Here is a 25,338-nt window from a genome sequence, read left to right as displayed (position 1 = left end):
TTTTCCATCACTACTGGCAAGGGAACAAAGTTCACTAATAAGTCATCGCTCGAGGGATGTAAAGGTACAGTATTTTGAGAATGTTATTCAAAACTTAAACGAATTAAAGTTGGGCAATGTTTAATTTCAATAATTGCACAATTAGTATTTTGCAAGTATATCTACAAAACCTCAACTAACCATCCCTATGTTTAGCAATAAAAAAAACTGGCCCAATCAATGATGTGGCTACAATCGGGTGACAGTCTTAATCTCAGCTTATTTTACATCCCATCCATATTATTCCAATAGCTTCTAGAAATTATTTAACAATTCTAAGGCATGTTTGAAATAGACAATTTGCCACTCTGTTTAGAAGTATTGCTAATAAAAAATATTCAGGCGCTCTTAAAATATTTTGTCGAGCATTTCCATCACCGACATGGACATGGAGTTAGGTCATGGTCTGAGGATTAAAATATGGACATCTTCACGTGCCATGCTTGTGGGATTATAAACCTACTAAAATCTATGGATGACCATAAATAAGTTATGCGTAGATAACTTCCAATAAAATTAAGGACTTCGTATTTAACGATAACGTTTACAGAAATATGCAGTGCGTTAAACGAAGATCATAGGCAATTGTTTAGACTAATTTTGAAGACATTCATAAATCCCGCAAATGAGATATGAGCCAGAGGCTAAAAATGCACTTTCGCAGAAATAGTAGTTTTGACCATTCTTCATAAGGCAACACCACTGCTTATATAACCATCGCTTCCTGTCCATGGCTTAAATGTAAGCTGCTGTATGCATGCAGTGCTGGATTCATAAGGCTTACATCATTTTTGGTACCGTTTTCGTTCATCAGAGATGATCCGTACAATGTACTTAACTGCGCGGCACAACGCCAAATGTATTAAACTCTTACGCAGTTGACTTTTTTTTATTCACATTTTAGTGACCAGTGTTATACAATTTGTTTGCAGTCAGTTTATAACAGATACGCTGCGTAAAGAAGATACTTTGGCACATCGTTCAAAGGAGAATGTACTTTAATACGGCCAATGATTTTCCGTTTTACAAAACATTTAAATAATTTCGTATGGTCTCTATATCCGAGTATCCTACCTATATGAACGCCCCACTTTGCCGTTCAATATATCACTTAAATGGGCCTCTTGCACTCACATTCCATAGCCGCCAGCCTCCCAGGTATGTACTTGTTCCCAGCCTAGCGCGTGTATATAAACAGTCTGATGGTTACATTGATCAATCGTCTGCTGTCTAGTTCCTTTCAAACACACATATAATGAAGGTTGTATCTGACCTGGACGCAAGGCTATTGCTAAAGTCCACGCATGCGCTTCATATTTTGACTCGATCAGTAAAAGCTGCCCTTTAAAATGTTCAGTCTTTATTTAAAGTGTATTTACGACTGATGTTCTGCATATCCTTCCATTTTAACAGCAGCCAGTCGGCATCTGACTGCAGAATAACGTGAGCATCACAAATTGAGCATCTGTGCAGCAATGGGATAGATTCTTGTCGCCGATTTTCCAAAACCTTCCATTCTTTTTTAGCACTGCGTTTGCGAACGAAAAATTATACCACGAGCATTTGTTTTGGCCCATCCGTTGCGATGGCACTTGCAGAGTAAATTATGGCTGTTCTTCTTATGGACACTTAACGCATCGTCCATTTCACCATTCAGGTACATCGAAAGTCACAACAGTAGCCGACGCGGTCGTCGTAAGGCGAAATTGCGCTCGTATTTGTAACTACTTAACCGCCATTCGCATCGCGGAATTTCCTTTGTGTGCGTACCTGCCTGTTCGTTAATAGCACTTAAAAAGGAAAATCTGCGTAATATTATTCAGTAGTAGGTTACATACGCTCATCTAGTTGAGTGCAGCAGCAGCAGCACCATTTATTCTCAACACGAGGCTGGGTGTGGGGCTATGATAGGTTAGACACAAATGCCACATGGCCCTCTGCAGGGTCCAGTATTTAACAGGACCAAGCCTATCTTTTTTGAATATCGCCTGCATCATTAAACACCATTTCGAGATAACTTATTAAAATACATTTTTTTTCCACAGACAAAATCAGTTTTGCCTATATCAATACAGAAAATGATTGGCCTTGGAAACTGAGCAATTACAGCCACACAACTAAATACCCACATATTGATCTAAGAGCATGTGCCTATTAGTGTAAGCGTACGCACCATATGCCGTGGCTAGGATTCGGCGTCACGTGCTACCTTAGAACTCACCTGGGGAACCTAAAGGGAACCCCACACTGCTTCACAGCTATCCACTACTGCGACACTAGAGAAAGGCAAAACGTGCACACATTTCACCCAGGATGTGGGAAAGTTTGCGACACGGTAGCAATGCCCTTCCCCCCCACCGCAGCGTTTTCAGAAGTGCGAGAAAGGTTTCCAAGCACACTGACAGTGGTTTGGAGGGAATCGGCTAACACCGTGGAGTTTGCACCTCCAACAAACGTCAGGCCAACGAATGAACGTTCTACCTTCTAAACGGCGTTGTAAAATGAAACGGCAGCCTCCTAAAACGCAGTTGTATTGTATGTTACAGAAAGAATAGGTCTTTGTAAATTTAAATCCGATTAAACGCCGTTTTAAATAGATCGTTTAAACATTTGAATTGAATGTAGAGTACCTACTACGACTGTACTGAGTTCCACATTGCTATCTGGCATGCATTGTTGGTGTACTAATAATACATTTTGCTCTCGGTATAATTTATAATGCTGTATAGCTATTTACACGTGTAATATTCCACAAGTGTGTTCTTTAGTTTCCTGCCTCACGGCAGGTTTACTTGCGCAAATATAAATTTATATTTCTATATGAGGTTATGATGACGTCTAAATTTGTTAAAATATGGGAATCGTATATATTGATAGCCCATTGTGCTATTGTTTGCTTAACCTGTATGCAAAGTAGCTAAAGTGGTGAGATGTTAACTCCCTCGCCTGATATGCAGGTCGTGGGTTTGAGCCCGACCCTGACGTCTGTATATTTGGAGTTTGCATATTCTCCTTGTGGTCGCGTGGATTCTTCTCTGGGTCCTCCGGTTTTCCCCTCCACATTTAGGAACATGCGTTTAGAGTATATTTTACTACTATAAAATTCCACACGATAAGCCACTTCGCTGAGGTGTAATTTGTGGCCAGGTCGCTTCTGAAAAAGAGCTGTATAGCTCAGTGGGCCTTTGTCTGGCAAAATAAAAAGTTTAGTTTAAAAGTTTCATGGTCCATTGTGATGTTGTTTGCTTAACCTGCATGCAAAGTATCTAAAGTACAATTAACCCATGTATTATGACAAAACTCAAGTGGATTTTACTTCTGAAATAATGCAGCTGGGTTCACCTCGGTGCAGTTTGAACTCAACATTTAACTCATGGGCAACTAGCAATGCCGGCTTACTCTTTAATTGCACGTACACTTGTGTGTGTGTGGAGGCGGTGACATAGCCGAGCAGTTTGCAAACTTGTTGCAAAGGTTGCCGGTTCGAAGAGCAGCGGCTGCCCTGGTTAATACTGATGCTGTATTAATAAAACATATATATGCGCTGTCCGCTTCTCAACGGGCTTGAAAGATGCCGCAGTTGTTATTAAAAAAAAGTCAAGTAGAGTTTGGTGGCGTCAGCGTACACATTTTGCCAAATTTGATAATTATTCGCAAACAACCTCAGGGTGAAGCTACTGAACAACGTTTCCTCCTCCTGTAAAACTAAACGCAGACTATAATCGTCAGTTTAGTTTATAGCCTTCGTAATTATAGCCTCACGCCATAAGAATGGCACAAACACCCAAATATGCTCGCGTTGCGATTGGTTAACGTCAACGAATGTACTTTTGAAGGCATAACACAATCAACGTGTACATGTGATAATTTTATAGGGGGAGACAAATGATGGACGTAACCACAGTGATTACGTGAATGTGCACAAGAAAACTGCAACATTTTCCCAATGGGGTGCGTGCTTTCGTGAAAGAAAAAGATAAAATGAAAATAAAAATCCCATCTCAGTAAGAATGAACAATATATCTGTGCAAATCACTGCACACTGTTGACAGTGCTGGCTTTTTTTTCTGTTGAAAACAAAATGGTTCCCAAAAACCTCTCTATTTTGGGAAATTATACGTTTGTAGCTTTTCAAGGATGGGCGATGTACTTTAGAACAAATTTGCATTCGGCAGCAAAAAAACCCAAGGGCAAAGCATCACTTACTGAACATATCAATTATTGCCGAGTTACAATGTAAAAGATTGAAAGTTGCCCATTAAGAAGGACCTTATCTGGAAGAACATTTAACAAAAGAGATTCCGTGTCAAATCGAACAAGGTCTGAACAATCAAGACGCCGCAATATCCTCGGACGGGATCCTCGTTGCCTGTGCGCGAGCGCTCGCACGGAGGTGGAATCCCTTCACGCTTCGAAGAGATCATGGTGAGCGACTCTCTGCAGCTGCGCGTTGTACTTGTTTATTTCCGCATTCAGCCTCTCCAGGTGCTCGTCTATGAAAGTTTCCATCACTGCATTAACAGGAGACAAAACTGTCGAGGAAAACAACACACGTTCACACATCAGTACTATTGCACGTCCACTTACCCAACCTTGTGTGTGTGTGTGTGTGCGGGGAGCGGTAGCGCAGGAGTTGGCGAACTGCTGCGCTACGAACTCACGAGACCCGAGTTTAATTCCCGCTTGCGAGCAATAACAGCAAAGAATATTTGAACTGGTCCTGGGCCTTCCATAGGTCGACTCAGCCCTAAATAAGTATCTGGTGTGTTGTGTAAACATAAACACCAGCGAGACAAATGCTCTATGGTGAATCTTTGTCTTTGCAGTCACTACCGCCTTATGCAAATTCAAAACATTCTCACTCTTGTACATTCACAAGAGGCAGTTTGGTGTAAAGGTTTTGAATGTTTACACGGTTAACTTGCGTGTATGGCCCACGATCATTTAAGTCGAGCAAGCAGGACAAGGGAAATGCCGAATGTAACTGGAGTCAAGGTGGGGGTGGTTAATTAAGCATTCTATTAATTTTCCTGTTGCTAATGTTGCCGTAGGCTTCATTTCATACATGATGGAGTTATTCTCACATTATACTCTTAGGTTTTTTCGGTAATAATATTATTATTTCTATTATTTTTATTACTTATTTTTCTTTTTTTACCTACGTGACTTTACCGAAAAAACCTAAGAGTATGAATCCTTGCAGTCACGAAAGCTTCAAATCTAGGATTCTCACATTACACTGATTATTAAAGCTCTTGCTGTCACCAATAACTCAGTATGATTATACACATCGACAATATTCCTTGCTCTGTCGTTCTACTTTATTGTTGTACGTGTTTTGATTTTTGCAATATTTTTGGCGACCCAGGTTACGCTTCCAAAACGAGACTCTATCCTGGTCTCTTGAGTTCTCAATAATAAACCTGAAAATTGAACAGCTTACAAATAGCCAGACGAACACATCGCTGCACAACCGTAAAGCATTCTGACAGACACACACACGTACATACATCAGCTAACAATATCCCGGAAGCTGTTTTTTTTACACCCCCCCCCCCGTCCCCAACATCAGACGTGTAAAACGAATGCTCAAAAGGATACAAGGGTGTTGATTGCTTTTCTCTCCAAAGAAGTTAATGAATTGCATTCCATTGTAAAAGTAGCCTGGTGGCAAGGGCTCCAGGTGTCTTGTGGCCTGCGAAATATAGTACCAGACACGGCCAGAATGAAGTTTCAATGGATTAGCACTCCCCACTTGCAGTCTGCTGCAGTGTGGTTCAGTGTTGTTCGTTATCTTATTTAATATACACCTCCGATTAGCTCGTTTGGCTACGTACAGTGCGAAAGAAGTGCATACATAGGCACATTTGTATGCTTATTTGTTCTTTTTTGCCTTGCGTGTACAGTTTTACACGTACATAGTGTGCATGTAGACACAGTGCTGGTGTGTAAAATCACCACATACACAAAGGTCCTGTATTTAAACAGGTGAAACCCCATTTAGAGTGATAATCTTATATACACAAGAGCTGAATGTAATAACTTAAAAAGGCAATATTTTATTACTATTTTGCTGAAGGTAATTTTCATATTTAGGGATTGGGATATTACTCTTTCACAAAACAGCCTACGTGTGTAATTAACATAACATGGTCTTTAACATCCACTTAGCGATTTATTAATTGCTCACAGAGGTCAAATGTTAGCGACAGGAAACCGAAAAGTCAACCGCGTGAAAATTGGCTCGATGGCCTGCAGTCTGACAGCCCGGTGACTCAACTGCCCCGTATCTGCGTGGCGTAGTTATTATTATTGGTGGAATTAATTATCTGCTTTAGAAATATTCAGACCAAAAATATCTCTGTGCATAAATAACCCTTGGGCAGAACATGCTTCCTTGAAATTAAAAACTGTAATTAGCCATGGCGCCTTAGCAATTGAGGCCGCTAACTATAAAGCTGTAATTTTGGACAGGAGCATAGTTGAACATCTCAGCTCCTCCACGCTGTGCCACAATGCCACTGTTGTATCAATAACACGCAACGCGGTTGTCTGCGCTGCTGGCTGCATTAACGTTGGCATCCCAAATAAAATGTGACGGTAAACATTATGACATTGATCTGCTGTGCATGATCACAGTGTGGAGTAGCGATTGGTTGAGTCTGGAGGTAAGTAGCGTTATGCCTTGGGTGGCAATGCTGTTCAAAGAAACTCACGTGAATGCTCATCATCTCCTTCTGGGTCAGCGATTCTTTTGTCTTTAGAATTTTGGTTTTTGTTATCTGGCAACAAAGTGCAAACAGTCGAGACAATTGATCAAACGTCAACGGCAATCTTTCGATTTGAGTTATCTAAAGTTTACAAAAGCGTAGTTTGTTTGGTTAAAGCATGCATTGCTTTTCATGTCAAGAATACAAGCCTTTCATGTTTAATATCTTAATCAACATGTTAATATAGAGTAAACCATATCCCCAGATAGTAGTAGCAGTTGTCACACTATGCAAGCAGCAATAGTGGGGTAGCTTCCACCCCACCATCAAAGACTAAGATCCCCGGTGTAGCCTTAACACAATTTTGGGGCAAGTGCTGTGAGAGCGAGCACCTATGAAGGCCGGCACGGGCACAGGAGGAGGTGGGTGGCCAGCACCATGCCCGGCCGTCTTTGTCTCCCTATTGGCAATGTTTAGACATCGCACCAGGTACTCATTTGCGGCCGAGTTGACCCAGGTAAGGCCCGGGACAGTTCAGATAATCGTCACTGGTGTTGGCCGTGAGCGGGAATCGGATTCTCACCGAGCGCTGTGCCACGCTAACCACTGCGCCACCGCCTCCTCCCCTCGACACCACACACACACACACATCCCTCCCCAATGGCACATGCATATTGTTGTGTGCTTTTGAAACAAAGCTTGTGCGACATGCTGGACTATTGTAAAATACCCCAGTGGTTACTGTGAAGAGTTGTGAATTAATCTGTTCAAGTCTCATCTCCATAAAAGGTGTGCTGCGCGAAGGGTTATTATATATCCGTAGTGCGAGACCATTTGCGATCGATGTACAAGAACCACACGGGCACATTCAATCCCGCCAGCACAGAACAAGCGAATTATCCCCGTGGAAATGTGGAGAATTACAAGCGGTACTTCATAAAATAGTCCCCACCACATTTACGCCTCCATGCTGAACAGCAAAATCCTTTGGCCCAACGTGTCACCATTTATTACACGGTCCAACGCTCATCGAAACAAAACGGTTACGCCGACGGCTTCACGGCGGCACTGGCGAGGGACGCGCCGCTCGGTGTGGCACCTGCTTGGCCGAGCGCCGGAGCCAGTCCTTCAGGTATTCCTCTCTCAATCCGCAGCCCGTGAACACCAGGTGGTACCGTCCTTCCGGGTGCATTGCTGTGCCATCGGCAGACTGCCCGTCGCCGCCCACGAGGCCACCGCTGCCCCTCGGGGTGGGTGGGGGCCGTGGGACGGGGCCTTCCTGCGTCGCCGTCAGCGTCAGCGAATTGTTGGCCAGGGTGATGTGGCTCACCTCCACCATCTTGGGCGAGTCTGGGATTGACAAACCGAGGAGGATCAGGCAAGGCCGAAGTACAATGCAGCAGGATGAAGGATGCCATTCTCTGCGTACAAACCGAGGAGAGTCAAGCAAGACTCAAGATAAAAGCGTGTTGACGGATGCCTTGGCTTTTTGCGGGAAAGGCCTTTGTACGAGGCTCCAAGGCAGGTTTTAATGAGCAATAATGTGGTTTCATTCTCAACATTTGAACTCGCGTGGATGTCTGCATAATTGCCAACTATATTTTACAACCAACTGCTTTGTGGAGTTGCAACATTCACACTGTGGGCACTGCAAATGTTTAGATAGGCCTCAAGACGAGATTGAATGTTTTTAGTATTCTAAAAGCAAACTCATCTAGTCCAGAAGGCATTGTGCAGCTGCACAAGATGTTAAATGTCATTTTGCCAAAAAATGTTAGAGTGAACATAAGGAGCGAGAGAACGAAAGCATTACCTGAAAACTTCAGCCGGCCTTGTATGCTGTAGATGTTCCCACAAAAAGGGCTTGAAGACAGCATGCCTTTCAGGGCTGTTGAAGACATGCATAATAGGCCTGTTCACACTACGAAGTGCACTTTGTGCACTACACACATGAATACAACATTTGCTGCACACGGCCACATTAGAGTGGCGCTGACATTTTAATTCATACGAATGTCACCTTAAAGAGGTTCGCATTTGCTCTGAGAAACAAAACTACGCAGCATTAGTGATGGGTAAAGAATTGAGCTTTTAATATCTCAGTACTCTGACAATGACCACTCTTAAATATACTTAACCATCAAGAAAGCGTTGCGTTGACTTTTCAGTCAACAAGAGCAGCAATGACCCTCGTAAATGGCTCCGTTTTGCACGACCCCATTCCCCAGAATGAACACCATAGGTTGAGGTTTTTACAGAGGTAATTTTTTTTATGGCTGTCAGAGTGCGTTGTAAAACACCTGCATCAAATTTGTATTTACTTCGTAAAGATGCGGGGCTGGCTCTCTCGCCTGTGAGTAAGAATACATATTCGTAATAATTCCCAGTCCTCTTTGTTACTCTACTGCTGGATGAAGGCCTCCTCGTGCTGTGTCGGTCACTGGGGATGCTTCACCATACTTCACCACGCTAGTCTCACAGTACGGGTTGCTGTAGGTGGGGGGGGGGGCCCAGTACCTGGTTCACATAGAACTCTCCGCCCACATTAGCGCAGGGCCAAGTGAGGTCGCTGAGTTCATAATTGCGGTGCACGTTAACCGTTACGCGACTGCATGTCCGGTTAACAGCGCACACACAAGCACCACCTCGCAAAGTCACCGTTTAATAGCTTGGCTCGCCACGTAAGCAGTGGTGCCGTGGTGGCCAGATGTTAACTACCTCACCTGGTATACAGGAGGTTGTGGGTTCGATCCCGACCCTCGTGCCTGCTGTATATTTGGAGTTTGCATGTTCTCCCTGTGGTCGCGTGGGTTTTTTTCTGGGTCCCCCGGTTTTGCCCTCCACATTTTCGAAACGTGCGTTTAAGAGCATTTGACTGCTATAAATTTCGCGCGACGATAAGCCACTTTGCTGAGCTATCATTTGTGATGGCGTGGTCACTTCCGAAAAACATCTTGTACATCACAGTGGTGGGGCCCTTACCTGGTAAAATAAAAAATATTTTAAAAGTAAGCGGTGCACACCTTTGCATTGACCGATGAACAGTGGTTTCTCCAGGGGACGGTTGAAGCGAACAGAGATCTGCTGCATGGCAGGGCACGCCGCACCCGAGCTAAACATGCCACTTGCCCTGCCGACGGAGGAAACAAAAAGTAAACAGTTAAAACTGTAAACGCACACAGTGCGTATAAATACTCTGTATAGGGAATGTATGAACTGAGTACCTCATTACAACCGTCAAGCTGGCAGTTGAAACAAAAATTCTATAGATGCTGTATGAAGTCTTTATATCGCATTATAAATGACCCAATAAAGCTAGGTTTTACATGCAAGAATAATGCAACGGTTAATGTTGTTGCACTCCCGTGTAACTGCACTTGCAGAGTAAAAAAAATCTGATAATAAAATGCAAAAATGCTGAGTTCTCCACAATTGAACAAATGTATCCGTTGATGCTTCATTGACAGTGCCGCACAAGCATAGTTAACGAAAGAACTCGCATTCGTCAATGTGATCATTTGTATGCTACAAAAAAGGGCCATTGCCTGAAACATCGCCTCTGATGAATTTGCTGAGATTTAGTTTTCCATAGACATCCACGAGTTGAAATTATGTAACCCATTGGAACTAGGCGGCTTTTATTCAAGGCAGACCTGGATCCCAAAAGTAAAACGGGACACGTTGATTTTAAAATGAAGTCAAATAATTGAACCTAATTATATTTGAAAGTTACTTCAATTGGTTTCATTATTTAAACGGTATGGATGTGCATGCTGACAGGGACAGCCCACCAAAACTAAATCCTGTTTTTCATGGGAGACCCAGATTCAGAGCAAATGTGACAATTCAACTTATAGCGATTATCGTGGTATGAAGTCGCACTGATTACACGCGACCCCGTAACAGCACGTCGCAGGTACACCTTCTCCCTCCTCGCAGAGACGTAAAAGCTCAACTCCTCTTCTCATCTGTTTTAGAGTTTTCCGACTTACATTTCTGCTTCTCCATAAAAGCCATGAATGCTATAATTCTGTTCATCATCTCTTAGCAGGCTCTAATCTTTAGAGGTCATATTACTTACATGCAAATCCATACATGCGTATGCCTCCCAGTGATACGTCTTGTGCAAACTCATTTTAAAACACACGTAAAGTCAGCGTACACTCACGTGCCCATTTTTCCAAAGGAGAGGAATGCGACAAGAGGTTTGTTAATCATACATTTAATGCGGTTGCTGTCATGGTTTATGTTTTACGAACTCGCTCAAGCCACCGGGGAACTCTCACGTGCTCGCTTACGAATGCACTCACCATACGTGCGGATCGCAAACACTCGTCTCTCTCTGCTTCCTGCCTCGCACTGCCCGACTCTAGAGATTTTTATCTAGCTGCAGCCTGTACAAATGTTTCTGGTACGTGTCGTGACGGATATTTCAAGATCTGACCCAGTCCGTCCAGTGATCGCCAAGCCACATTGGCTTGAAGTTACCGAACAAATACGTGATAAGGTCACACTCATTACACACAACGTGCTTGCCGCAAATGATCCACAATAGAGCTTGCTGATCTTGTCAAGGAGCATAAACCATCACGCAAACTCCGGTCTTCCTCACAGCAGCGGTTTTTGGCTGGCCATCGAACAAAGACGGTCACCGCATCGCGCGCTTTTGGACGCGCTTCTGCGGCTGTCTGGAACGCTCTTCCTGACGACATTAGGAAGCCACTGGAGCTATGCACTTTTAAATCTAGAATAAAAACTCATTTATTTAGAGCTGCTTTTTGTGTTTAGTTTATTGTCCTTCCCCTGCACCTCCAATTAGCACGGTTGGCAACGTACGGTGTGAAAGAAGTTCAACATACATATATACATACATTTTCTCCCATTCGTCTCTTTTTGCCAATTCCCCAATTATCAATTCAAGAAGTGTCATCAACTCATGTCTATTACACAATCAACGCTGTTGTTGCCAGCCCTTTGGGGTTTTGGCGCCTGTGCTCAACAAGTGCACTTAAAAAAAAACCACACAAAGTAGTGCTAAAAAAGGCGCCAAATAATTTGTTGAATTATACGAGAGCAGCCACGGGGGACGTGCTGGCTTCTGAATGATGACACGCACCTGTCTAGGAATGAATTATTTTGACACTCATCTATGGTGAGCGGACAATCGATTGTAACTCACCAGCCCGGGGTGAGCAAGTGACGAGCACGAACCATGGCCGCATCATTGAAGCTGTTCTCAGACAAAATCATCTCAATGTCCTCGTTCCTGTTCACAAACAAGACGCGACGTGTGAATCCCTGCCAACACACAGGTGTTATTAACCATGGAAATAACATGTCAACGAGATTTAACTACACATATTTGGACCATCTTATTTGACAGGCACTATTCTACTTTACCGAGTGTTGACATCCCCAGCGTTTAACAGCAACTCTCCTTTTTGTATTTGGATTGTCAACCAACACCGGGTAAAAACAACATGTTGCACCTATTGTTCTTTTTTAGCCCCGCCCACCCCCCCAACACGTTCCATTCATTGGCTACCACATTCAGATAAGCCCCTCCCCCCTCCTCCCCCCTTAACTTGTATTTAAGAGCTTGTCTCTTGGAAATTTGCCTCACTTGATACAGCAAATCTAGCTGTGACGGTCCCACCTGATGACGGAGACTTGTGTTGCCTCCGAAACGTCGTGATTTTTTATTTTATTTCTATTATTATTTCTATTATTCTTACTTTTATTATTTATTTTTACCTACGTGACTTTACCGAAAAAACCTAAGAGTACACAGGTGGGCACACCATCAACAACTTTTATCCGGTACTTTTACACACGCTATACAGGTGTGTGTGTATATATATCTTGACTTAAAGCTTTCGTGACTGCAGGAATTCATATTCTTTGGGTCTTTCGGTAAAGTCACGTAGATAGGTTAAAAAAAGTTACAAAAAACTAGGATGTTTCGATGGCAACACAAGCGATCGAAACGTCGTAGATTTTTGTAAAAATATTTTACCTATCTACGTGACTTCACCGAAAGACCCAAAGAATATGTATATATATAGTTTGTACATGTAGTTACACCCAGAGAAATCAACCAGTGTATTTGGGGTTTTTGGTTTGATAGAAATAGGAGAGGCGAAACAATAGCTGCATTGCAAATGTAAAAGGCAACGGTGCAGCCCTGCCATGCTCACGCCACTGATGGCCGAAGGGCCTCCACTAGACGGTATTTGGCCTACTCTTCCATGCTGGCACAGGTGAGAAAATCCATCATACGTGACCTGCTTATCAAACGGTTAGAACTAGGAATATTACCACCATAACTACATAGTGATTGGTAAAGGTTGCTAAATAATAAATAATAATAGAAATTACATTCTGTACCCAAATTTGGAAGAAGTATTTTTTTGACTTCTTCAGAAATGCAGTCATATACCATTGCACAAGTTCACAACCTCAAAGGAAAAACAAAATTTGGTGATGCTGCTGCATTGGCAGTGGTGCACAAAAGCACACACAACAACAACAATTTAAACACACGCTTGTGAGCAAATCAGCCTGAAAGGATTAAAGTATATATAAAATCGGCGACATTTTGGGCAATGGTCCTTCTGTTACTTCCCGTATTACATGTTGTGGTCATGCCAGGGGCCATGCAGGCAGAATTAACATGAACAATTTTTGTTTCATAATAACCAAACTGTCCGACGGGATCAGGCTGTTTATTAGCCACTTCTGCTGTGGCATCAGGCTTGCATTGCCTACTTGCGGGTGCAATTGCCATTATTAAATGTTAAAACGCATGATAATGAACTCCTCTGTGCCCAGACAATCCAGCTTAGCAACATGTGAAGTAGCAAAACACAGGGCTGTCACCAAATTACGTCACGCACAAGTTCAACTGCGCTGACGGGCAAACAACCGCAATTGCTATAGAATCTTCAGCAATGGCTTCAATTTAAAAAAGTGGTTACTGCTTAAAAGGTTTAAACTTTATTGGGTTGACCCTAATTCAGACTATTATAAAATGAGTCATTGCCATTTGCAGTTCAGCCTCGACAATCACTTCAAAGCCGATGCTGAAAGGAAAACATAAAAACATTGCGTTGGGCGTTAATCATCCACAGACAATATCCGAGCTTCTCTAGGGCATATGATATATATAATGAAAATATTTCAACTAAACGTGTAAATAAAGGAGGAAAGAGGAGGGTCAAATCTAAATACCCGTGCTGAATCTCACCCACCGCTATAAACACAAGCGATTGGAAAAAATACCGGTGCCAAAACTAGAAACGCAAGCGGCAAACCCTTCGTGTGTACGAACTGTACTACAGGAACATCTCCAAAAACCCCAGAACACAACCGTACCCTCCCCACCAAAGTAAGGGAAAAGCTAACGAACAACAACAATCGTCATCTGGAGCAAAACCTCTCGGCAGCAAGAAACAAAGATGGCCGAATTCCGTCAAAAAAACACAAAACGACCTTTCAGTTGAGAAGAACGTTCACCCTTTAGTCAACGAGCTGTAAATTAAAAACCCCCCCTACTAAAGAGCCCTTCTCGGTACCTGCTGACATTGCCGTTCTCTGCCTGGATGAGTGCGGCGCTAGGGTTGACCAGGCGTATCAGCTCCTTGAGCTGCTTGACGCGTGGGTGCTGCTTCTCGTGGTTGGGGCCCGTCAGCACCACGTTACTGGCCCAGCCTGCACGTCCAGATCACCGCAAAGTCAAAGCGACACCCGCCACGTCGTATTACTTGTGCATCGCCTTATTGAGAAGCCAGTCCGTTTCCGACTCAAAACACCGACAAGTAACTTGCAACGAGATTTGTTGAACTGCAATACAGACAGACCAAGGCCTCTGTTGCCGTATTCTGTTTTGCCCAACTTTGCTTTGACTCACGACATCAGTGATGGGCTGGAGTGAAGGTTGCAGACATCACGTGGCCCACTCTGTCTAATGCCATCCATCAATGCGGTGACTGAACATCGATTGGCAACTCAACTCGGTGATTCTAAAACCTCTACTTTACCGCGGCGTTTTGTTTGCATCATGCCATCCTTAAATTATATTTGTATATTTGTATTTTGCATTAAAATTGCACTGCTTTGTGAAAGAGGGATGGACTTAAGAAATTATTTAAGGTGTAGCTGTATTGTCATTTGCAAACGACACCAATGAAGTTGCAACCAAGGAATGGGCCTGGACGACAGATCTGAAGTGATTTAGATTACATGAGCAACTTGAGTTACTTCGTGCAATGGTCAAATCAGGAGAGGCCGACATGTAAAACATTTTTATCGCACTTTTATTAAGCAAGTATACGATGCATTCTGTTAATAGGTATGTTATCCACCGCAGGTCAGGGTCAGCAATTGTCCTCAAAACTATAAACTGAAACTAAACTGTTTTTTTTATTTTACCAGGTAAGGCCCACTGAGCAATATCACTCTATTTCAGAAGCGACCTGGCTTTCACAAATGATTGCTCAACGAAATGGCCGGTCATGTGGAAATGTATATATAGCAGCCCAAATATTCGAAACGCACATTGATTCTAAATGTGGAGGGAAAAACCAGAGGACCCGGAGAAAAATCCGCGCGACCACGGGGAGAACATGCGAACTCCAAATATACAGCAGGCGTCAGGGCCGGGATCGAACCCAAGACCTCCTGTATACAAGGCGAGGTAGTTAACATCACAGCACTGTGGCGCCACGAAATAATACCTTTGAAAGGAAACACAAACTCGAGCTACTTTTCAAAGATTCAAAATCCCCTGGGATTCCCTGGCCCCCAGCCGACGAGCTTCACTCTCAATCATTTCCCGCACGGGACAGGTATTGGAACAGCAACGCTGACATCTTGCAAATTACGTGTTCTGGTTTATTGGCAGTATGACGTAAAATACAGAGTGTTGACTGCACTATACGGAATTTAAACGCTGACATCTTGCAAATGACGCGTTATAGTTTAACGCCAGTAAAATGACATAAAAAGCTGACCTTGTGCGCACTGCTCGAGTAGTTTTGGAAAGGTGAGGCTGTTCAATACACAGAGACACACACACACACCGTTTGAGCATTCTGAGCAGTTGTTATGCACATCTTTTATTGAAACGCTAAAAAGTTAATTTTGATTTCCATCTGTTGACAATGCGCAAGTAGTCCAATTACTCATTTGAAACATGTTTTCCTACTGGATCAAATCAGTATATGACAGGCAAAAAAACCCCTTAGAATATACTGAATAAAAACTGATATAATTACTGAGCCAATAATATCAATATTCGAATACAAATTTAGAGTTTTACAATAAAGTCCCCCAATCATTACTGGGTGGCAAAAGAGTTCTAACTCTTGGACTGTTGAACCTGTGAAAGTGGCCCAGCAGTAAACGTGTCGCCCATGTCAGCTGCATCGCAAACCTCTGCGGTCTTTTTGCCTGCCACATTTATTTGAACTAAATTGTGTTTCACACATCTCCCTTAGTGTTGTAGTTATTAAGACGCAAATTACTAAATACACTTCAGTAGTCGGTGCCACTTGCTGTACTTCATCGACTCTGACATAATTGACATCACAATATAATGTTTTGTTCATAAAGAACAGCAGAGGCAACGTTCACCTGACCAAGTCCAGTTTCTTACTTGTTTGGTGAAATTGATATTTTATAAGGTCTCTTGCGATCGAATGCAAACTATTCAGTATTGCTAACTTTACATAATTGTGAAGACAACCATAACTTGGCGACACGGGCTGTTAGCTCCATTCGATTGCCGTCGCTAGTTTAAAAATGACTCAACTGCAGTATTCCACAGTCAAATGTGGTGCTGGTAACAATAGAGAAAATAACTTTGACACCAAGTGCCCTTTTTTTAGGGTCGATCAGAGGAACGAGAAGGTGCATGACCGACGGCACACTGACAATTGCCACCCTGTGGGTGTGGAGGCTAAAAATATTACACTATTTTTCTAAATTTCGATTTAAAGCTTTCGTGACTGCAGGGATTCATCTTCTTGGTTCTTTTGGTAAAGTCACGTAGAATGGAAATAATAAAATAATAAAAATAAAAGATAATAAAATAATTCTGACGACGTTTCGGCTACAACGCAAGCAGAAGACGGCTGCTTGCGTTGTAGCCGAAACGTCGTGAGAATTATTTTATTTTGTTTTATTTTTATTATTTTATTACTTCCCTTCTACGTGACTTTACCGAAAGAACCAAGAAGACTATTTTTCTATTTAAAGCTTTCGTGACTGCAGGGATTCATCTTCTTGGTTCTTTCGGTAAAGTCACGTAGATGGAAAATAATAAAATAATAAAAATAAAACATAATAAAATAATTCTCACGACGTTTCGGCTACAACGCAAGCAGCCGTCCTCACCCGAGGACGACCTCACCTGAGGACGGCTGCTTGCGTTGTAGCCGAAACGTCGTGAGAATTATTTTATTATGTTTTATTTTTAATATTTTATTATTTTCCTTCTACGTGACTTTACCGAAAGAACCAAGAAGATGAACATTACACTACATTCAACATGTGCCACTCAAGGTAGAGAATAACAGTTGTATTTTAGGGATTACAGCAGAGGCAACATTCACCTGTTAAGTACATTTTGGCATTGTGATTAAAGGTGATTATCTTTTAACCGAATTCAATTAAGAGTTACATTCTAGCTATTTATTAAATAGTTGCACATTTAGCCACATCACAACTGTCATAATTTAGGTGTCTAGTAAAATTAAATCCATGTGTAACATTTGTATAGTGCATATTTTTTTAAACATTATATGTAGATACTGTTCATGTATGTTCATGTTGTGATGAGCATGTCAGCACCTGCTCCGAGTCGGGTACTGTAGTCCACTCGTAAGATAAACATTTCTCAGGTCAAGGAAGCTGTTTACATTTCGTTTCATCGGTACTGCTTCCTTTGGAGCAAAACACTAAAACATATAACCCTTTGGAAAAACCAGGGCAGTAAATATAAGTGGGGGTAGTTGTCTACGGCAGGGGTCCCCAACCCCCGGGCCGTGGACCCGTACCGGTCCGTGTCCTGTTAGGAACCGGGCCGCACAGCAGCAGGAGGTGAGAGCGGTGAATCGGCGCGTGGCCCGCCCCCATTAGTTTATTATTGACCACTTCTGTCCGCGCCTCTTTCCCGCACTGCGCACTCGTCTCAGTCGCAGTTTTGGTGAGCCCACAAGCTCTAGCCCCGAGCCAAAATGAGTAAAAAACAAACGTCGCTGGAGAGTTTCTTTGAAAAGGGGGAAAGACCCCATGATGAACCCCCGCCCCCCGGTCCGTGAAAAAATCGTCTTCCACGAAACCAGCCCCATGTGCCAAAAAGGTTGGGGACCGCCGGTGTACGGTATTCCAACGAACCAAGCACGGTCAAAATACCACGCGAGTTTCCGTAATGAGGGACCCGATTGCTTCAGCCAGTCACCTGAATGGTCTACAGTAAAGCCCAACGGTTATATATATAATCAGGATGGCACGACTCAGCACAGTAGCGTCTGTTGTATGTATGTTGAACTTCTTTCGCACCGCACGTAGCCAACTGTGCCAATCTGATGTGCCTCTTGACACGAGTAGAGAATTTTCAAGAAGAATTAAAATGCCGGATATCGTGAAACTTGCGTATGAATGCGCCTTACAATGGTGTGCTCATGCTGGTTGCAATAAATGATCTAATACACACAACACGTGTTTAACTAAACAAATAAAAATGGGTTTTAAACTATACAAATTCAAATTCCAGAAAGATGGTATATATGTGTCTCAATTATTGCCTCATCAGGTTGTGTGCTATTTAGCTCTGCACATTTTCGTTGTACCTGAACAATCATGAACAGAAATCATTAATTTGTAGTCATTTAATAATAATGATGATGGGTAATTCTTCAATTTGACAAGTTTGTACCATAACCGGACTGTTTTACCAATTATCGAGAATAATGTAAACAGGCCATTTCAAATCAGGCTACTGGACAATTACAAAACTATTTAAACGTGCCACCTAAGCTACAAATAGATTAACTGCAAAAAAAGAATGCTTAGGGTAATGAGTATAGGGGAAATGTTTAATCTATAACATCAAAGCCTTTAGTTGCAACGAATGAAACAATCAAAACATCGATATTTAAACAAACTTTGGCCATCTTTCATTGTCATGTTGATAAAGGTGCTCGTGTGCCTTTAGTTGTAACGAATGGAACAATCAATATCAACATCGATGTGAAAGCAAACTTTGGCCATCTTTCACTGTCGTGTTGATAAAGGTGCTCGTGTTTGCAGGTGGGCGCATCGACTCTGTGGTTAGTTCCACCACCAGGAGGCTGTGAGTGGCGTACATACCTGTGCTCCACACATGCAGCCAGAGGGTTAACGCAAGCTGTTATGGCTCCAATTACAAAGTGCGACTTGACACTGAGATCTGGGTGAGTCCTAATTGCCTGGACCACATCCACAACATCTGCAAAGCTGTTAAAAGATTAAAATAGAAGAGAGTGAGTCATACAATCGTCGTATGTATGTAAGTGTGTGTGTGGATACAAATGCATAGAGGGGAGCAGTGGCGCGCAGTGGTTAGGGATTCCCGCTCACAACCTACACCAGTGACGATTACCTGAACCGGTCCTGGGTCTCCTCTAGGTCGACTCAACTTCAAAGGAGTTACTGGTGCGATGTGTAAACATCGCCATAAGGGAGACAAAGGTGGCCAGGCGTGGTGCTACTTGACTTTACCGAAAGACCCAAGAATATGGACTCCGACTGCTACTTTTCATGTTAAACGCACAACGTTAACAAGAGCTGTTCATTTTATTGTTTAAGTTTTTACAGGGCATTATATATTTTATAACCCGACTTTACATTAACCAAACTGCTCCTTATGAACGTGGTTTAAATGCCGCACGATTTGCCGTTACAATATAACATACACACCAAGTCCTCGGTGTTGCGTGGACATATATATAGAATATAGAATATTATATATTACATATATATAGAATACTAAGCATGTAATTATGTCCTACATGCCCTCCCTCAATGCAGAATGGCAATGCAGGAGTGCAGCTCAGATTGTGATTAGCGAATTTTAAAATACCGCTCAATGGCATGCTTTGCATAGGGCTAATGCAATCTAAAAATACGTATTTACGTTTCATATTAATGTACAATTCTTACACAAGGTAAGCAAGCCGTGCGAATTGGGGAGAGCAATTAAAATGTCATCATCATCATTAGCCATGTTTATCCACTCCTGATGGCCTCCCCACACACCACCTTGCAATGCCACAGCCCACACTAATTCAACTTGGTAAGAAATTCTTACACAAAATGATTACGCAACTGCTGAAAGAAGCGATTCTCTGTAAACGCTTCCACTGTGTACTGGCATACCCCCAACATTAATGCCTCCTGTTTCATTTCCCTGTATTTTTTTTTCAATCAACTCCTGAAATATTTCTGATGATCATTCGTGGATAGGTCGTGAAAAACGTGGCTCTTTTTCAAAACATAATTTTCATGCATTCGTGGCAATGTGCATCTAGGAGCACGGCAGAAAGATTCATCCTGCAATCGTTTGTGAAACAGCATTCCTTTACCGCCGTGTAATGAGATCGAAATGTGGAACGTGCCGTTCATCCTTCAAATGGATGAACAGATGGATGGTCGAATGGTTTCAGATCCTCGGCTGCAAGGTGGACGGGGCAGCTGCAGCAGAGTGCTTGAGAACTGGGCACTGGCCACTGGTGTTCTCAGGACTTTTGTGCGCGGTGGCATTGTTTTGGAAAAGGGCTTCTGCCAATTCTAATTGTTGACGACAATTCAATAAAAATGTTGAGATAAAAACAAGGAGGAAGCATAAACCTGTTGGAGTATCCCTTACGCCAGTGGTTCTTAACCTGGGGTGCACGCACCTCCTGGGGATGCGTGATGCCCTTTCTGGGGGTGCGAGATGTGGCCATATTATTTAGAAGGTAAATCGTCGAAACACATATTCAGCACGGGCACGTAAGTGCAACTACTTTGCTGCAAAAAACCCTGTGTATTTATTAACATTATAAAACAAATTACGACTGAGAACCACAAGGGTGCAACGCTGCAGTAAAGGTTAAGAACCACTTGCCTTACGCCATCGCTGTGACTAATGGCTCGGCTCAATTTGGGTGAGGCCCTTTTTTCAAATGGCGACCCAGCCAAAACACACGTAGCTGACTTATCAAATACACGCCTAAAGCCCACAACAACAAAAAATCCTTCCAATAAGAATTGCACACAATCATCGTGGTCATAGATTTACATCAACTTGGCCAAAACACACGTAGCTGACTTATCAAATACATGCCTAAAGCCCACAACAACAAAACAACCTTCCAATACGAATTGCACACAATCATCGTGGTCATAGATTTACATCAACTTGGCCAAAACACACGTAGCTGACTTATCAAATACATGCCTAAAGCCCACAACAACAAAAAAACCTTCCAATACGAATTGCACACAATCATCGTGGTCACAGATTTACGTCAACTTACTCAACAGTCGCCAATCAACACAATACTTTATCAGAGTGCGATTGCATTGCATCTGGTCACAAGTTGCTGTGCCCTTTATACATCACGTGACCCAGGGATTACTCAGGGAGCTGCGGTAAAGTACTACACTCAAACCCCTAGTTGCTGGACTTTACACTTAGCCACACCAAAATTGTCACATAAAACAAATAGTACATGAATTTCCTTTTTGTCAAAATAACAAAATAATTTACACACTGTTTAGTTTGGAAAATATGAAACACATAACGCATAATAAAATGTAATCCGTGTTCGTGTGTATAATATATAAATAATATAGATGCCCATCACCTGAGTGATTGCTTTACGAGGTGCCCATTGCAATGATTATTTATTTGTATTTATCACTACACTTGTTTACCTGTGAGAGCCTCACAGTCTCTTGTTCAGGAGTGTCCTGCAAGGTTTTCACAGGCAGGGAGCTGCTGTATGTGAACCCAATCGAGCAATTTGCAGGAATTTTTTCTTTAAATGGGATGTATGGCCACTACCAGTTACATTGTATGTTCTTTTTTTAGCTATGGGAGGAAACCGCAGAACCCCACTGGAAACCCACGCAGAACAGGGGGGTGAGACAGAGAACATACACAAAAAGAGAACATGTCACACTGGACATCTGTGTAAAAGGGCTTCAGTGCTCATCAGATTCCTCCAGCCTCAATAAAAGACTCTGCTTCTGACATACTCCACACAGGCACCCGAGTCGCGAATCGAAACCAGGCCCTTTTTTGCCGTGACGCGCGAGTGTGACCGATGACGCGCTAGTGTGACCAACGTGCCATCTTGCCGCAACGAGAGGGCGCGGTGTGTGCGCGCGAGCGTCTCCGTCGCTTCAGAAGCAGCAATTACCCCGGAGTGAGCATGAGGATGCGCAGCTTCTTCCTGGTGATGAGCGCGTGGCGGGGGCTGCGGTAGAGGTGCGACTGGAGGACTCCGCTCAAGTAGCGCTGCAGCGCCGCAGCGTTCGGCTCGGCGCCGCTCTCCGTAGCGTTGTGGAGCACGGCCCATCTGCACGACAACGTGACGCCGCTCGTTGTGAGCTCTGGGAGAAGCTCGTGGCACGAAGGGGGGGGGGGGGGGGTGGAGGACGGACTTTGGGAATTCTAAAACGACTAAACTATTTTAAAATGTTACCAGGTATGGCCCACTGAGCTATACAGCTCTTTTTCAGAAGTGACCTGGCCACAAAAGATATCTCAACGAAGTGGCTTATCACGTGGAAATGTAGAGCGGCCAAATACTTGAAACGCATGCCGATTCTTAATGTGGAGGGAAAAACCGGAGGACACGGAGAAAAATCCACGCGACCACGGGGAGAACACACGAACTCCAAATATGTAGGCGTCAGGGTCGGGATAGAATCCACGACCTCCTGCAACCCCGGCGAGGGAATTAACATCTCGTAACCGCGCCGCAAGCAATTCCATTGTTTTACACTGGCATCATCATGAGCAGCCATGATCAACCCACAACCGGATGAATGCCTCCCCAAGCTGTGGTACTCTTTCACGATCATGATGTGATGTTACAATCCACCCAGCACCTGCACACGAACTGATTTCATTGCTTCATCTGTACAGTGGATGTCCTCTCTAGCGCGTTCCCTCCCTTGGCTACTACTCAACATGTTGATACTGCAACGAGCCCACGGCGATTGCCACTTAATCACGTATGCTGTTTTGCACCATGGAAACTTGTTTTGCCCTATTTAACCCTCTAAATAATACAGCGAGGTGTGACGTGAAATTTTCGCGTGAACAAAATAACACCTAAAGACACTTAACCATCCAAAAAATGCTCCTTTTGCTAATTCCTGAAGCAATTGATTTATATAAAAAAAAACAGACGCATGGACACTTCAAAGCATCACTTTACTTGTACTTCATATGGCAATGTGAGCTTTCGGCCTTAATTTGATTATTTCGATTAACTTTGGCTGATGCTGTGGTGCACGCTTGTAATCAAATTAATAAGCTAAATGCTCGAGTTGATGGATTGCTTGCAGATGAAAGGGTCTATTTCTACAAAAGAGAATCCTCTTTTGCATAGACAAGAACGCAACATTCTTACGGTATGCAGTAGCAAAACTTTTTTTTAAGCCGCCTCTGCAAACCCTTACGAATTACATAAAAATACAACATCCACTTAAGAGTTATTTATTCATCTCATCAGATATATGAATCATGTCATTGTGATGTTAATTATTTGCGGCGGTGACAATGTTTTACAACAAATTATTGAGGCAAACACAAATGTTAGAGATTCCTTGCTCCATTTTCTACCGTGCCATATAACAGTGCATGTATGTGTAGTGACATGGAATGGGTCACTATGGCGCGTAGCGCTGCTTGCTGGCTGTTGCAGCAGCCCTCTCTGCCAGCAAGTCACGTGATAAGCCGGAGAGATGGAAGTGGGGCAAAGGTGACAGAGGGGGCACGTGGGGTAAAGCCGAGAACCTTCGGGTAGGTTCTAAAAGGGGTGCTCGGTGGATAAACGGGGGACCCCGAGCGAAGGTTCGTGGCTGTTGTTTGGAGTGGAACCCGTCGTGCTGCGGGGGTCTCCGTCAGCGTCTTCACCTTCTCAGCGTCGTTGGTCAGGCAGCCTGTTAGCTGTCCTGACCAGAGTGTCGTTATCCCCTGTGCCAGTGAAGGCTATAATAAACTGCCTCCTACTATTAGTGTCTCGGAGTGACTCACTACATATGTATGTATGCATTTTGAACTTCTTTCGCACCGTACAGAGGTGCATGGCATATGGAGCGACTGCCCGTCGCCATACAAACATGGAATTTTAACCACTAGCTCAGGGCTGCCAGCGTAAGATGAGTAGGGGCAAGTCCTCGACTTGCGAACGTAATTAGTTCCTGGGTCCCGTTCGTAAATGCGGGTGTTCGTAAGCTCGGGTGTGTTTGAAGTCGCGCACTGCGTGTACTACCCTTCCCTCGTTGCCCAGGATGGGGAGGAGACGGTAACCTTCTCACGTGTTTCCTTAAACACAACTAATACCTTTCGATTTATAAAGCTTTCGTGACTGCAGGGATTCATATTCTTGGTTCTTTCGGTAAAGTCGCGTAGAAGGGAAATAATAATATGGTATACAACTAATACCGTCAACTAGGCGAAATGGACGTCGTTAATTTGTACTCAGATATGATCGGTAGAGCTAAATGCCGGGAAAAAAAATCCCTTTTTTAAAGGCCAAAAACCGATCGGACAAGGTCTTTGAGTGTAACCAACTAAATATCGAAGGACTCACAAGCTATCAACGTGAGTCATCATGAAGCCCTCTCATGGCCAGCAGACCTTGGCATTGGCATTTAGCTTCTGAAGGTACAGCATTGCCATACTGAAAGAATAGAATTTGACCAGGTAAAATATTTGGATTTGTGCTGGAACAATCACACACACTGCAAAATTCAGTGTGGAGCTAAAACAATCATAATGATCATTCACCGCATGCCACGCAGCGCAAGATGCACAGACAAAGTTGAGTGCATAATGCACCCAATGGTCAGCAGACACGGACTGGTGTTCACCCCCCCCCCCAACACCCCATCAGCCGGTAGATTCTAAAACACAGGGAAGACTCTACGCAACGCAGGGAGACATCGATGCCGACACATGGACAAACGCTCTTCACCGCACGTTTCACTGCACTACCGATGCTTCTTTCCAAGCACATGACTCGCTTTCAAATCCACTGGAGGCTTGTGAAGGCATCGCCGTAATTGATTGTCTTTTCACAAGGGATGCGGACGCTGTAGCCGCACCGCGTTACAATGAAGTCCTATTTTTGGTTCACCGTGACATTTTGATTAATTATTTCATTGCACAGACAACTACAGGGGGGAAAGTGTCACGCTTCATGCGCAGGATACAAACTGTGGATTATTTCACTCCCACGATTTTCTATTTTTAGACACACACACAAGTATGTTTTGGCTCATTAATTTTAAGCATGGAAAAAATGTATCAAATAAAATCTTTCAC

General features: G+C 43.3%; 1 protein-coding gene across 1 annotated transcript in view; it reads right to left on the bottom strand.

Moving 5' to 3' along the window:
- Positions 1 to 909: 909 nt before the first annotated feature.
- Positions 910 to 25,338, bottom strand: part of DNAAF9 (dynein axonemal assembly factor 9) — a 60,840-nt gene continuing 36,411 nt past the window's right edge. The window contains exons 27-37 of the mRNA XM_078599552.1: positions 22,199 to 22,357; positions 19,122 to 19,247; positions 15,761 to 15,798; positions 14,324 to 14,459; positions 11,929 to 12,015; positions 9,773 to 9,879; positions 8,563 to 8,637; positions 7,849 to 8,099; positions 6,756 to 6,821; positions 5,641 to 5,734; positions 910 to 4,550 (exon numbers count right to left, since the gene is read on the bottom strand). Coding sequence (XP_078455678.1) covers positions 4,444 to 4,550; positions 5,641 to 5,734; positions 6,756 to 6,821; positions 7,849 to 8,099; positions 8,563 to 8,637; positions 9,773 to 9,879; positions 11,929 to 12,015; positions 14,324 to 14,459; positions 15,761 to 15,798; positions 19,122 to 19,247; positions 22,199 to 22,357 — 1,246 coding nt within the window. The 3' untranslated portion in view covers positions 910 to 4,443. The remainder of the gene's footprint in view (positions 4,551 to 5,640; positions 5,735 to 6,755; positions 6,822 to 7,848; positions 8,100 to 8,562; positions 8,638 to 9,772; positions 9,880 to 11,928; positions 12,016 to 14,323; positions 14,460 to 15,760; positions 15,799 to 19,121; positions 19,248 to 22,198; positions 22,358 to 25,338) is intronic.

Source organism: Lampetra planeri, chromosome 12 (assembly GCF_965212315.1).
Source record: "Lampetra planeri chromosome 12, kcLamPlan1.2.h2, whole genome shotgun sequence".
Classification (NCBI taxonomy): Eukaryota; Metazoa; Chordata; class Hyperoartia; order Petromyzontiformes; family Petromyzontidae; genus Lampetra; species Lampetra planeri.
The sequence above is the reverse complement of the archived record's forward strand: the minus strand, read 5'-3'. Positions and strand labels throughout refer to the sequence as shown.